Source organism: Aquarana catesbeiana, linkage group LG02, assembly GCF_042186555.1.
Source record: "Aquarana catesbeiana isolate 2022-GZ linkage group LG02, ASM4218655v1, whole genome shotgun sequence".
In the NCBI taxonomy this organism is placed as follows: Eukaryota; Metazoa; Chordata; class Amphibia; order Anura; family Ranidae; genus Aquarana; species Aquarana catesbeiana.
Window position 1 is genome coordinate 700,613,467 of NC_133325.1, and position 14,983 is coordinate 700,628,449.

The 14,983-nt window shown below is 42.8% G+C and overlaps 1 protein-coding gene across 1 annotated transcript in view; it reads left to right on the top strand.

Moving 5' to 3' along the window:
* Positions 1-314: 314 nt before the first annotated feature.
* Positions 315-14,983, top strand: part of TAX1BP3 (Tax1 binding protein 3) — a 40,209-nt gene continuing 25,540 nt past the window's right edge. Inside the window, exon 1 of the mRNA XM_073616909.1 lies at positions 315-468. Coding sequence (XP_073473010.1) covers positions 430-468 — 39 coding nt within the window. The 5' untranslated portion in view covers positions 315-429. The remainder of the gene's footprint in view (positions 469-14,983) is intronic.

The following is a 14,983-nucleotide window of genomic DNA, read 5'->3' on the forward strand; positions in this document are numbered from 1 at the left end:
TTCCTGCACATTCTTCTCCAGAGTGACACCATCTGCTCAGGAAGGGGGCGGAGACTGACTACCAAAACGCGGTGCCCCATTATTTAAAGTTCAGTGGGCGGGGTCCCGCTCTTCTGCCTGTACAGGTGAAGTCTATGGAAGGGGCGGGCATAGATAGCTCTGAATAATTTATGAGCACGTCTACGGGCGCTGCTTTGTGGGGGGCGTGGCTTGTGTGCCTAACGGAGCGTTGGGTGTGGTAGTAATGAGAGGGCGGGTCTGTAAAGTGGGCGTGGTTTGCTGAGCGTGGATTCCGGAATGTAATGTGGGTGGGGTTTCTTGGTAGAGGCCCGCCTGCTCTATTCATATTCATGAGGTGGGCGTGTGTGAGGCCCGGGTTCGCTTTGTCCAGTGAGGGTGTTGGCGAGTTGAGCGGAGTCCTGAGTCGTCATGTCTTTCATCCCGGGACAGCCGGTGACCGCCGTGGTGGTGAGTGGGCTCGGTGGGGCGGACAAAGGAAACTCCTGACAACTCCTTGTGTACTTTGTGTGTGAGAGAGAGAGAGCGGGGAACTTCTATCTCAGCATGGAGCTGTCCTCATACCGAGGGGGGGGGGGGGGGACCGGACACACCTAGAGCACTCCTGTGACGTCATCACCCCTCTACCATAGAGGAATCATGGGGGGGAATGATGGGCACCCTGTAGGCAGTTCTGGTCCTGCACCCATCACCCCCTGTGATTGGCATACACAGACATGTGTGATCTCTGGGTGTATACCCCCCATAGATAGATGTGACCCCCCAATCATCTCTGTATAACATGCAATGCACCCATAAAACAGCCATCTGTCACACATTGCCCATTGTAGGACAGGAGGAATCCCATTACTGGCAATGGGGTCCATTCACACCATTGCAATGCATAGAAGCCACCTTTTGGGTGTTTTTTTTTTTTTTTTTTTTTTGTCCCCCATAGACTTTAATGGATGCCCATAGAAAAACACATGGAAATGCAGGCACACAAGTGTGAAGCCGCCATCAGGACTAAGTAGAGTAGTTCTAAAGGCAGGACGTATTTTACCCTAATTAACCACTTGGTGACCGTGTAACTTAGATATATGGTGGCAAAGTGCCAAAGCGCACATTTAACCCTGATGTTAACCCCCTCCCTGCCAGTGTCATTACTTAGTACAGTGACCGTGCCATAGGTTTGTGCAGCATATTGCATTAGGATGTGCACCCCAAAGCTCAAACACGGATGCCTTTCTCTGCAGCCTGAGCTGCACTGGACAGTGAATGAATGGGAAGTGCTCTGTGCTGAGTGGCTTCCTGTTCATTCACAAACTGAAGATAGTAAACACAGTTTACTATGCTTCAATTACGATTGAACACAGTGAGTGAGTGTGTTCACTTAGAAAAATAAGGGGCCGGTAAATGACATATTGACTAGACCTTTTCCCCACTCTCCATCCTGAAATCGGCACCACACAGAGTGATTAGGGTTTAGTGATTACTTGGCACACCCCCTGCGCACACCTTTGGACAGTGCATATTTTTAGCACTGATCACTGTATTAGTGTCATTGATCCCCAAAAAGTGTTATCTGTCCACGGCAATATCGCAGTCCCACTGAAAGTCGCTGATCGCCGCTATTACTAGTAAAAAAAAAAAAAATTCCCATCATTTTTAGACGCTATAACTTTTGCGCAAACCAATCAATATACACTTATTGGGATTTTTGTTTAGCAAAAACATGTAGCAGAATACATATTGGCCCAAATTGATGAAGAAATTCTTTTTTTTTTTTTTTTTTTTTTTGATGTGTTTTATAACAAAGTAAAAAGTATTGATTTATTTGTTTAGTTTTCAAAATTGTCAGTCCTTTTTTTGTTTATAGCGCAAAAAATAAAAACCACCAAAAGAAAGTCCTATTTGTGGGGGAAAAAAAGGACATTTCATTTAGGTACAGCATCACAGTGTTGTATTACAAAAAATGGTCTGGTCATGAAGTGGGGGTAAATCTTCCCGGAGGGTAAGTGGTTCAATCTCTCTATTAAAGCAGTAGTAAATTGCATTAAAAAAAAATAGTCACCAGGCAGTTTAGGTCATAATATGCTAGTATGCATCGCATAGTAGCACATTATTACAGACTTACCTGAAAACGAAGCCCTCCAGCGGAGTGCTGTCACCACTGAAGGTGCTTCCATCTTCACTCTGTCTTTCTTACGGGTTCGCCTGCTTCAGCGATATGAATGGCTGAGCTGGCGATGACGTAGCTTCCAAGCATGCGAGCGAGAGTCACTGTGTATGGCTCTGAAGGAAGGGCACGGTATGCCGATCCTTCAGAGCGTATGCGCCAGTGACGTCACTGGCTGTATCTAAAGTAAATCTATCCTAAATGGTGCATGTTTAGTAGGGGTGCAAGGGATCGTCACCGATCCGTGTTCCGAACGGTTCAGCCTGTTCGGATCGGCACACATGCGCTCTGCGGAGCGCGCCGCTGCCTCGGCCTTAGGAAAGGCCGCGGCTTTGGCCTAGCTCTGGAGTGGCGGCCATCTTGGTACACCCGGGGACCGTTTTTTTTTTGTTGATCCGAACCGTGAGTTTTTTGATCCGTTGCACCCCTAATGTTTAGGAGATATTTACTGTACCTATAGGTAGGACTTATTAGGGCACTTTCACACTGATTCGCTTCAAAAACGGAACCAAAAATGCTTAGTGGGGGCGTTTTTGAGGCGGTTCCCATTCATTTAAAATTAAGAGTAGCATTTTTTTGCTTCGCAAACATGATCTCCAAACATGCTTCAAAGATGCTGCAAGGTAATGATGCTAGGTAAAAATCATGCAAGGGAGTTTACTCCCACTTTAGGGTAAAAAAACTGTACTATGCCTGAAGGTAAAAAAAATTCTGTGTGCAGCAGCCCCCCTAATTCTTACCTGAGCCCCCTCTCGATCCAGCAATGTCCACTAGGACCTTGCCTCTCCTGATTGGCTTTTGGCAGCAGTGGGAGCCATTGGCTTCCGCTGCTGTCGATCAGGAGACGGAAGGGGCCTGGCCGAGACATGGCTCTGTGTGTGTGAAAGGACACAAGGAGCGCGCCGGCTTGGGTGCCCCCACAGCAAGCTGCTTGTTGTGGGGGCACCTGGCAGGATGGAGGGGCCAGGAGCGCCAGCATGGGACCCAAGAAAAGGAGGATTCAAGCTGCTCTGTGCAAAACCATTGCACAGAGCATGTAAGTATAACATGTTTGTTATTTTATTATACAAACATTTAAAAAAAAAAAGAGGGTTTAGTAACACTTTAAGGCCAGGTTCACACTGGAATCGGCTGCGGATCGCACAGGAGCGCTGTGTGTCCCTGTTCCCCGTTTCAGAGATGAATCAGGGCTGAATCTTTGCTTGAATTCGGCCCTGAAACGAAGCCAGCCGCAACAGATATGGGAACCGGCTCCATAGGGAGTCAGTCACATTCTCCTGCTGTGCGAATTGGATGCGGAGAAACCCGCATCCAGTTCGCATAGGTGTGAACCTGGCCTCAGACAAACTCAGATCTGGTGTACATCAGTACACAAAGCAGACCTCGCCTGTGCTGGGAAGTTGTCATGAGTGTGACAGCTTCCCATTCAGCTGTCAGTGGGGAGATCTCCAGCCGAACGCTCAGGCTACTTTCACACTGGGGCGGGTGGGCATTGGCGGGAAAGCAGCGCTATTTTTAGCACTGCTTTACCATCGTTCTTTCGGCGCTATTTGGCCACTAGTGGGGTGGTTTTAACCCCCTTTAGCGGCCGAAAAAGGGTTAAAATCGCCCGCAAAGCGGCGCTGCCCCAATGGGCAGGGGCGCTTTACACCGCTCCTACAGCGCTGCAAAGATGCGTCTTGCAGGACTTTTTTGACCGTCCTGCAAGTGCACCGCCCTCAGGCTTTCACACTGGAGAGACAGGAGAGGCTCTTCACAGGCGCTATGCCGGTGCTATTTTTAGTGCTGTAGCGCCTGTAAAGCGCCTCAGTGTGAAAGTAGCCTAAATGTAAGGAAAAGGCCTGCAGATACAGCTGATGCCCATATTTGGGGGATGACTTGTCACTGGGAGGGCGAGACTGACAAGGAACTGAAAGACTAGTTCCCCATCAGATTCGATTCATTTTTGAGTGACAGTGCATGGCATTGGGCGGATATGAAAGCTGCTACTGGGTTAAATAGCGGCTATGGATCCGCCCACTCCCATGTGCTGTCAGCCAGAAGTAGAGAGGGCCTGATGGGGGAACTAATCTCTCCATTCCCCATTAGGCTCCACCTTCCTCTAGTATAATAATCCTCAGCCATACACAGGTCATTGTGATGGGCGCAGTGGCCAGGAAGGGAGGGAGTGCACAGTGTGGACCCTCCTTCCCCAGTGCAAACAGACTTATTGGGGTGCAAGCGCTGATACATTGGGTGGTGCACCTCAATGGAGTTCTAAAGCATGTCTACAACCCCCCTTATGAATTCCTCTGATTGCGTTAATAAACGGTGAAGTCCTTTGTTAGTGTCAGTTCTCCTACTTATGTGTCATCATTTTCTGGCATGCATTATGACCTCTTTTTGTGGTAGGCCTTATGTGATTAAAAGTAATAATATTATGTTAGAGTAGTATTGGTATGCAGTCTGCAGATGTAACCCTTCCTGGGAGTTTATTACACATGTCACTTTCTGTAAATGTTTGCTGGGGGTCCTTCACACTAGCGTTGCCCTTTAAAAAACAATCTGCAGTGGATTGCTTTTCAGAGAGCATTTGTCAGGTGTCTGATATGTCACCTGTTTTTAATCTGTAAAGCTCCCCACTACACCATAGCTGCCCTATTTGGGGAGTGGCTTTATTTACTTAAATGGGTTGCATTTGGCTATTGAACTGACCACCGAATTCAACGGGGATATCATTTTGGCCATGGCATGTGTACAGCACCCTCCAGCCACCGTGTTGATTAAGATGGGTGGTAAAACTGCAGTTCCCTGCCCTCCCCCCAACCACAACTGTAAACTAGGCCTAAAGCTCCATTTTAGTGTTGTGTAATTGTGAGCATTGCAGTTGTTTATCTGTGCTTGTTGTATTGGTAGTTTTTGGCCCCAGCTATAAACTAACAATATGGTAATCAATGTCCTAAAAATGGAACTTCCTTGTCACTTCTTGGCTTTATTCATGTAAACGTGGGGATGCCAAACAAACTTCATGTAGACAGTGTAAACCCGGGACCCCAGGGCTAATGAACAACATTAACAAAATGATCCTGCAAGATTCTGTACATGTATAAAGAAAGAAGCCCATAAATATTATTTACAAAGCTGATTATGTCATAATTAATAAAGTGTAACTGCCAGAGAATGGCTGTAGGGTGGAGCAGTTCTTTAAAGTTTTATTGCTTCAGAAAGACGTCAGCAGGATTTTCCCGAGTCCAGGATTTGCGTCCACAGACACGAATGCCGAACTCGACCCCGGCGCCCGCGTTGTATTTGATTGACAGCAGTGGGGGGGCGGGGTAGTGGCAGAGGACTTTGACTTTGAACTGTGGCAGCACAAGGGGCATGTCGTGTTGTGTTTTTTTTTTTTTTTTTCTCTGTTGTTAAATAATGAACATGTTATACTTGCCTGCTCTGTGGTGATTTTGCACAGAGCGGCCCCGATCCTCTACTTGCGTCCCCTGCCGGCATTCCTAAAGGTCCTACCCTTCGCCGCGTGCCCCCATAGCAAGCCGTGCCCATAAGACACACCGGGTGCAGCCAATGGCTCCCACTGCTCTGTCTGAATCAATGAGGATGGAGAGCCTCTGCTCTTGTGCACATCACTGGATTGAGATCGGGCTCAAGTAAATATAAAGTCCCTTGCAGTGGCGTTATGGTGGGTGAATACATTGATTACAGTGGCACATCATTTTTTTTTTCTGCTGGTAGAGATGGGCCAGGAGACAGTTGCCAGGACCTGCTGCTGATCATATTGTGGCTCGCTGGATGAGAAGAAGCATTCTTTACATGGCAACTGCATCCTTCCCTGTTCTCGGTGGGCAGAGGGATGGATTAGCAGGGTCACTCAGACTTTCCAGTGATCTGGAAAATATCTGTTATAAAAGCCCTGTACCCACTGAATGGGCCGTTCATTACCTGAATGTCACAGTTGGGTTACACTGATTATGGCTGACCGTGAGCGTGCATTCACCCCTGAGCAGAGCGTATTCCTGGTCATTTTGAAGTAATTTTTCTTTCCTAGGGTTTTTTTTTTTTTTTTTGCATGCATATCAAGCTATAGGGCTGGCTGACATTGGGAATCGCACAGCAGCGCACTGCATTTCACATGCAGTTCTGTGCAGTGCGTTTGCGACCTGCATTCGGGGTTTCATAAAATTAATATTGGCACCTGCTGCAGATTGTAACTGCAGGGCGTTTTTAACACAGTTCTGGAAATGCACACGGACCGCAGGTTTCCACACCACAACCCTCAGGTATTTGTGCCCTTGTCTGGGCAAGGAGAGGAGAGCCGTTCTAGAGGAGGAGAGGAGTTCTGTACTAAATATGCACTGAATATGCAAAAAAAAAAAGTATGTACTTTTATGAGTATAGGGTGACTGATTGCACAATTAGAATGGTGTGTAGGAGAACAAGCTGAAAGCTGCTAAATGAACTGTGAGATTTGCAGGAACACTAAAAAAAGCAACATGGAGTTTATGGAAATGATGTATCCAGTATTTTGCTGATCTGGAATACAGCTAAATCGCCCGTCTCCATACTTGTGTATAAGACCTTTTTGTCTGCTCGGAGTGGAGTTAAGAATAAAATCTGTTAGAGATGAGATGCAGCCCCTGCCACCCTTGGCTGTCATTTGGTGGAACTACTAAATAAAACCCCAAGTTCCGTGCACAGGCTCCAGCTTTAACCTTTAGAATAGTGGAGGCTTTGTTGGATGAAGCTCTTGGGATGAGGCCTGGGGAATACTGTATCTTATCTCGGGAAGGAATTTCACCTCTGGCTATTAATTTTGTTCTCTAACAGCATTGTTCTTTATTACAAGATCCCTAGAGCCGGAAAGTAACAAGCCCAGAGAAGTAAAGTATTTGTCTGAATTTGCAAATAAAAGTGGAATTCCAGCCAAATTTTATTTCACTTTTTTTTTTTTTTTTGGGTGTAGCGGGGAAGGGATAAAGTGATAAAGAAGTGTTAATTGCCACAATTCATTCACATAAATCATATACAGTATATCATGCCTTATTATTATTTATTTATTTTTTTACCACCTTAACAACTAGGTCTTTTTTGCGATACGGCACTGCGTTAACTGACAATTGCGAAGTCGTGTGACATTGTACTCAAATAAAATTGACGTTTTTATTTTTTGCGCTATCAACAAAAAAAGACCGCCAATTTTGAAAAAATAAAAAAACATTTTTTACTTTCTGCTATAAAACACATCCAATAAAAAAAATGTAAAATCTAATTGCTTCATAAATTTAGGCCAATATGTATTCTGCTACATATTTTTGGTAAAAAAAAAAAAAAAAAAAAAAAATCCCAATAAATGTATATTGATTGGTTTGCGCAAAAGTTATAGCATCTACAAACGATGTGATAATTATGGCATTTTTATTTATTTATTTTTGACTGGTAATGGCGGCGATCGTCTTTTTTTTTTTTCCCTGCAACATTACAGCGGACAAATCGGACACCTAACTGACACTTTTTTGGGAACCAGCGTTAAGTTTCTACAGTGATCAGTGCTAAAAATGTGTGTGTGTGTGTGTATATATGTATGTGTATATATATGTGTGTGTGTGTATATATATATATATATATATATATATATATATATATATATATATATATATATATTATAAACAAAGCAAATCCCCATCCTGTCAGGGGAGTACAGTGTGATCGTCTGCTCCTAGTGATCGATCACCAGAGAGGCCGATGCGCGTGGCCGTGTTGTCTGCCAGCCACCGCAATCGCTCCACAGAGAGGCAGAATGGGGATCTGCCAATGTAAACAAATCAAATCCCTGTTCTGTCAGAGGAGTACAGTGTGATCGTCTGTTCCTAGTAATCAGGAACAGCGATCTCTCTGTACTCCCAGTCAGTCCCCTCCCCCCACAGTTAGAAAGCGCCTCCCTAGGACACTTAACCCCTTGATCGTCCTCTGGTGTTAACCCCTTCCCTGCTAGTGTAATTTATACAGTGATCAGTGGATATTTTTAGATCTGATCACTGTAATATTGTCACTGGTCCCAAAAAAGTGTCAGATAAAAATTGCAAACCAATCAATATACGCTTATTCCAATTATTCATTTATTTTTTACCAAAAATATGTAGAAGAATACATATTGGCCTAAACTGATGAATATATTTAGCTTTTTTACAATTTTTTTTTATTGGATATGTATTATAGCAAAAAGTATAACATAGTTTTTTTTTTTTTTTTTTTTTTTTTTTTTTTGTTTATAGCACAAAAAATAAAAACCGCAGAGGTGATCAAATACCACCAAAAGAAAGCTCTATTTGTGGGGAAAAAAAGGACCTCAATTTTATTTGGGTACATTATCGCACAACCTCGCAATTGTCAAAGTAACGCAGTGCCGTATCACAAAAATGGCCTGGTCATTAAGTGGGTAAATCCTTCCGGTGCTTGAGGTGGTTAAAGTATATGGAACGAAGAGTTTCTAACTCTCTCCTTTTCAAAACTAAATGCAGAGTTTTGGCTGGAGATCCACTTTACCCAAAATAAATTTATTTTTGTGCCGGTATTTACAAGAGGGTTGTCATTTTTAGAGTTTTTATTGTGCTGCAGTTTCATAGAAGTTGTGAGCGGATCTTCACAGTAGTTGCAGATTAATTTCCTATACTTCCCTGGCCATACATTTCCACATGTATGGTTAGCTTAAAGCTGGCCACAGATGGATCAAAATTTGGGTAGTTCAGCAAGTTTGGCTGTCCCTATTTGACAGAATACAATATCCCACACACATGCATTGCTGTATGTATTTTCAGGTGTTACACTGCGACGCAGTAGGGCAATCCATTCATTTTAATGGGCTGATCGCTGCATCTAAATTGCACAATAAAAGTGCATGGCCTTTTATTTTTTAAAACAACAAACCTGTTATGCTTACCTGCTCTGTGCAAATTCAATGCACAGAGCAGCCCCTAACCGCCCCCCCTTCCCCCCGGCGCTCCTGCTCCCCCCCCCCCTTCTGAGGGCCCGCAATAGCAAGTCTCTCTTGCTTTGGGGGAATTGCGTAGGCTCGCTCCTGAGCCACACTCCTGTGAATGAACTTTTGTCTCTCTTCTCATTGGCTCACTGGCTGCAACTGACAGTAGCAGGAGCCAATGGATTCTACTGCTCTGTGAGCCAATAAGGATAGAGACACCCTGGTGAGCCACTGCTCTCATTCACATTGCTGGATCACGATGGGGCTCAGGTTAGTATGGGGGGCGGCTGCACCCAGAAGGTTTTTTTAACTTAGTGGTTGTAAAGGCACAGGGTTTTTACCTTCATGCTATACATAAAGGTAAAAACCTGTGTGCAGCAGCCCCTCTATTACTTACCTGAGCCCCTTCTCAATCCATCGATGTCCACGACAGCCTTGCCTCTCCTCGGGACTCGCACTCCTAATTTGACTTTTGGCAGCAGAGGGAGCCATTGGCTGTCAATCACAGCCAGTGAGCCAATCAGGAGATTGAGGGGGGCCACATCGCAACTCCATGTGTGAATGAACACCTGGAGCCGCTGATCAGGAGTGCGCCTGCTCTGATGCCCCCATTGCAAGCTGCTTGCTGTGGGGGAACCCGGCAGGAGGGAGGAGCCAGGAGTGCCGACGAGGGACCCGAGAAGAGGAAGATCCTGGCTGCTCTGTGCAAAACCATTACACAGAGGAGGTAAGTATGACATAATTGTTTTTTAAAAAAACAAGACTTCACTTTGATGCATAGAATGCATTTAGATAAAAAAAAAAAAAAACTTGATATGTAGTTTGCATGTTTGTTTTGTGGACTGCTGTGATATTTGTATAACACACACCCTTTCACTGCACTTCAGAGGTTCAGGTTCTGCTTGTAAAAGTCCCAGTGCAGACAAGGGGCCAAAGAACTACTGTACCCTAATCTACAGAATTAGAATAAAGTGAAGTATTAATATCACATCTAACATGTCCAGAGTTTATCAGTAGATTTTCTGGTTTGGTGTATTGTTTTTTTTATTTTTTTTTGTTCTCTTCTGGTGAGGATATAGAGTACAGTCATTGTTTCCTTATGTTACTTTACCCCATGTCTTGTCTTGTTTTGATTGTTGCTATGTAAACACCGGAAGCCATTCTGTTGTCAGGATGAATCATTCTGCTCTATATGTGACTTCGCCATTGTATAGGATTTCTACTTTCTCTACGATGGATTATGTGCTGATCGACTTGTGAGTTAAAGGAAAGTGATTCTTTATGTAAAAAAAAAAAAAAAAATCACTAGCTGGTCACCTGCAGTATTTTGGTGTGAATAAAGCAGATACGGAGTTGGTAAAAAAAAAAAAAAAAAAAAAGTGATATTACAGATGTTGTTCTGTTTTAACCAACTCCTGGCAGGTACCCATGTCATTCTTGGGGAACACACCAGATTTAGTTTAGAGTTCTGGTATGAAAAGAGCTTGTCATAGGGGAAAAATATATATTTCCTTTCTTTTCTTTTTTTTTTTTTTTTTTTTTTTTTTTTTTTATATTCTGGTGCAACTCTTGCTTTTAAAGTGGATGTAAACCCGAATTATTGTTATTGTTATTATTATTATTATTATTATTATATATATATTTTTTTATTATTATTTATTTATCATACTGTAGAGTATAAGATTTCCTATCATTTGAGCCCAGTCTTGCCACACAGAGTTAATCCATCTCTGAGCAATCCTCTTATTGTTCACTGAGAAAAATCTTGACAAACTGTGAAAAACTTTGTCAAATCCTCCCCCTTGCTGTGAGTGACAGGTGATTTACATCTCGTGCACTAGCCTAAGAGACATGCAGTAATTCCCACCCCCACTTCTTTCTGCAGCAGCTCTGCAAGGATTGGCTGTTCCACACCTCACCATGATTTGGCATGCTGAAGTCATGTGGTTACTTTCCTGTCTTTTCACTGGATGTTAGAGATCATAGCAGAAGTTCAGTGTAAGAAATACACAGGAGAAAATGCATATTGACAAGGGGAGTGTAGAGGTAGGCGGGGAGTCTACTGACATCACGACTCCACCCACGAGCTCCAGACAACAGACCCACCCACAGAATCTGCATTTTTTCGGGTCTAATAACAGACAGAGGGGAGACATTTGACAGGTAAAGATACATGCAGGAGACATGTATATCCTTATAGATAACCCCTATGGCAGTAGTTTAGAAAGGATGACATTGGGTTTACATCCACTTTAACCTGTTTGTCTGTATATTTCTATCTATTGTTTTGGGGTATGGTTTTACATCTAGGTGTGCTATAGGCATAGTAGAGCTGCACGATTAATCGTTGAAAAAATCGCGATCTCGATTCAACCCCCCCATGGTCTTAATCCGAGGTTTCCACGTTTCTATGTAACAAGGGCAGAGCCGTTCTCTGCTCAGAGCTGGCAAATGTTTATCAACATTTCTCGGCGCTTAGATGACTATAAACAAAGTATCATTTGGTTCTTTTAGCTCAAAGGGATGAACTTCGGTCTGTAAATGAGGTCAGTTTAACCACTTAAAGGCCAGGCTTTTTCCTGACACTTGTTGCTTACAAATTTAAAATCAGTATTTTTTTGCTAGAAAATTACTTGGAACCCCCAAACATCTATCTATCTATCTCACACAAATATACATTTGTACTCATAAGTTTACATACCCTGGCAGAATTTTTTTTTTTGGCCATTTTTTTCAGAGAATATGACACAAAATAACAATAACACAAAAACATTACTTTCACTCATAGTGTTTGGCTGAAGCCATTCATTATCAATCAACTGTGTTTACTCCTTTTGACCGCTTGCCGATATACGTCGGCAAAAGGGCACGTACAGGCAGATTAATGTACATGTAAGTTGCCCTTTAAGAAGCGGTTTGCGGGCACGCCCGCTGCGACCTCTGTGAGTATGATCACGGATTCCGCGGACTTGATGTGCGCGGGGATACCCGCAATCGTCTCATGGAGAGGAAGAGCGGGGAAATGCTGATGTAAACAAGATCAGGAGCGGTGATCAGTGTCGTGTCACACATAGCCCCTCCCCACAGTTAGAATCACTCCCTAGGACACATTTAACCCCTTCACTGCCACCTAGTGGTTAACCCCTTCACTGCCAGTCACATTTACACAGTAATCAATGCATTTTTAATTGCACTGATCGCTGTATAAATGTGAATGGTCCCAAAAGTGTCCAATCTGTCTGCCATAACGTTGCAGTCACAATAAAAATTGCCAATTGCCGCCATTACAAGGTTTGAGGCTTGTAGGCTTTTTGCCAAGAGGAATGGGCAGCTTTACCATCTGAGAAGATAAAGAGCCTCATCCACAAATACCACAAAAGACTTCAAGCTGTCATTGATGTTAAAGGGGGCAATACACGGTATTAACAACTGGGGTATGTAAACTTTTTTGATCAGGGTCATTTGGGTAGTTTCTGTTGTCATTATAATTTTAAAAAGAGTAAAACACAGTTGATTGATAATAAATGGCTTCAGCCAAACACTAACCATGAGTGAAAGAAAAGTTTTTATGTTTATCATTCATATTCTCTGAAAAATAGCCAAGAAATCATAAATTCTGCCAGGGTATGTAAACTTATGAGCACAACGGTGTGTATATAATAAAAAAAAATTATATAATTTTTGTTTTTTATTATATACACACACACACTGTTGTGCTCATAAGTTTACATACCCTAGCAGAATTTATATATATATATTGTTTATTTAGCTAGAATCGTGCAGCTCTAAGCCTAAGCCAGCAGTGACAACGTTATAATGTTGGGGCCGGACTAATTTTCATAACATTATTACTTTAATTGAATCTACATATGTTCAACTATACCTATGTTCAGTTGTTTACACAAGACACATTGGAATATACTACACAGACTATATCAAAAGTTCAAATGGCTAACAAGATGAGACTCAGAAAGCAGTGATACAGGAGGTGTGTTTGACATTCCTATCTGTTCAACATTCCTGCAAGTCACAGCCAGCTCCCGCCTGAGTCATCCCAGATTTTGACATGCAGTGCCTGCATAGAACATGACAGCTTCTCTAATCTTTTCCTTCTCCTCCCTGCAGCCTACATCCCGCTGTATTGTGTGTATGTGTGTGTGTGTATGTATATGTATGTATGTATGTATATGTGTGTATATATATATATATTGTATGTTAAATAAAAATTAGATATATATTTTGTGTATGTATGTCTAAATATTATTTTTTCATGTCTGCAGATATATCCTGTTGCTTTAACCCCTATGTGCTGACGGTACACAAATATACGGCCTCTTGTGGGTGGGCCTTGACGCTGAGAGGCCGTGTATTTGAGTACCAATTTGCAGACACACTTGTGCCGGTTTCCAGTGGCAATGGAGATTTTGAAGTACCGTCGTTTGCGCACGCTCATGGAGTGGAGACAATTTTAAAGCATGACATGTTATGTTGTGTGTGTGTGTATGTCTTGCGAGCTAACAATGGAGTGTTCAAAGAATGTTTTAAATGTAAGAGAACCAATCCACAGCCGCTAAGCATATTCACACTCCCATAATCTGTGTATAAAATATTAAAAATAAACAAATGCAGCGCTATGTGATATATCACTCACTCATGGTGAAAAAATATATATGTGTAATTGCTGTGGGCAATGCGCGAGTGAAACTTGAATTCCCAAACAAAGAATATAAAAAGGGAAAAATTTTATAAACGTAAAATATTTGTTGACAAGCAAGTGCACAGTGAAAGAAATATAAAAAAATTGAAGTAAACATGATCAAAATTTATCAAAAATCCTTAATTACAGCAAGTTCACGGTGGAAAAAAAAAAAATAAAAATACATTTTTATATACCACCTCTGGGCTTTAAGTAGCAGGAATTACAGGCTTCCCCGGTTGTAATCCAAAGATGGTATCCTCAATTTAAAATACAAAAGAGGCCTGGCCCCTCTCCTACGCTTGACAACACAGGGGGATCCCTACACCGCTCCTCCACCGCTCCTGCCCTTCGAAATCAATGGGACACCGTGGCAATACCACCGGCAAAGCGCTTCTGCAGAGGCGCTTTGCAGTGGTTTTTAACCCTTTCTCGGCCGCTAGTGGGGAGTAAAACCGCCCCGCTAGCGGCTGAATACCGACGGTAAAGCGCCGCTAACAATACCGGTGTTTTACCACCGCCGCCGCCCCCACCCCAGTGTGAAAGGGGCCTTAGAGCCCAGAGGTGGTTCAGCTGCTGTTGCGTACCAAACTTAATTGTGCGGTCACACAATTGGAGGTGAGCGCAGTCACACGGGGGGGGAAAGCACGTGTGTGAAGTCACAGTGTGGACTTGCTGACATTAAAAATTTTTTCTGTTTACTTCAATTTTTTTATATTTCTTTCATTGTGGACTTGCTTGACAACAAATATATATATATACACACACACACACACACACACACACACACACACACACGCCTTCAGACAATACAGCGGGATGTAGGCTGCAGGGAGGAGAAGGAAAAGATCAGAGAAGCTGTCATTTTTTATTTTTTTTTTTTTTGTTTGGGAATTCAAGTTGCTTCAACATTCACTCGCGCATTGCCCATGGCAATTATATATATATATCTCTATATCTATCTATCTCACATAGCACTGCATTTGTTTGTTTATTTTAATTTTTTTTTTATTATGGCAATGTTGTCACTGCTATGGCTTCATAATTAATAATAGCTGCATAATTCTGGCTAAAATGAGAATCACGTTTTTTTTTTGCTTAGAATAAAGATCGTGATTCTCGTGAACCTCTTTCACAATTATAA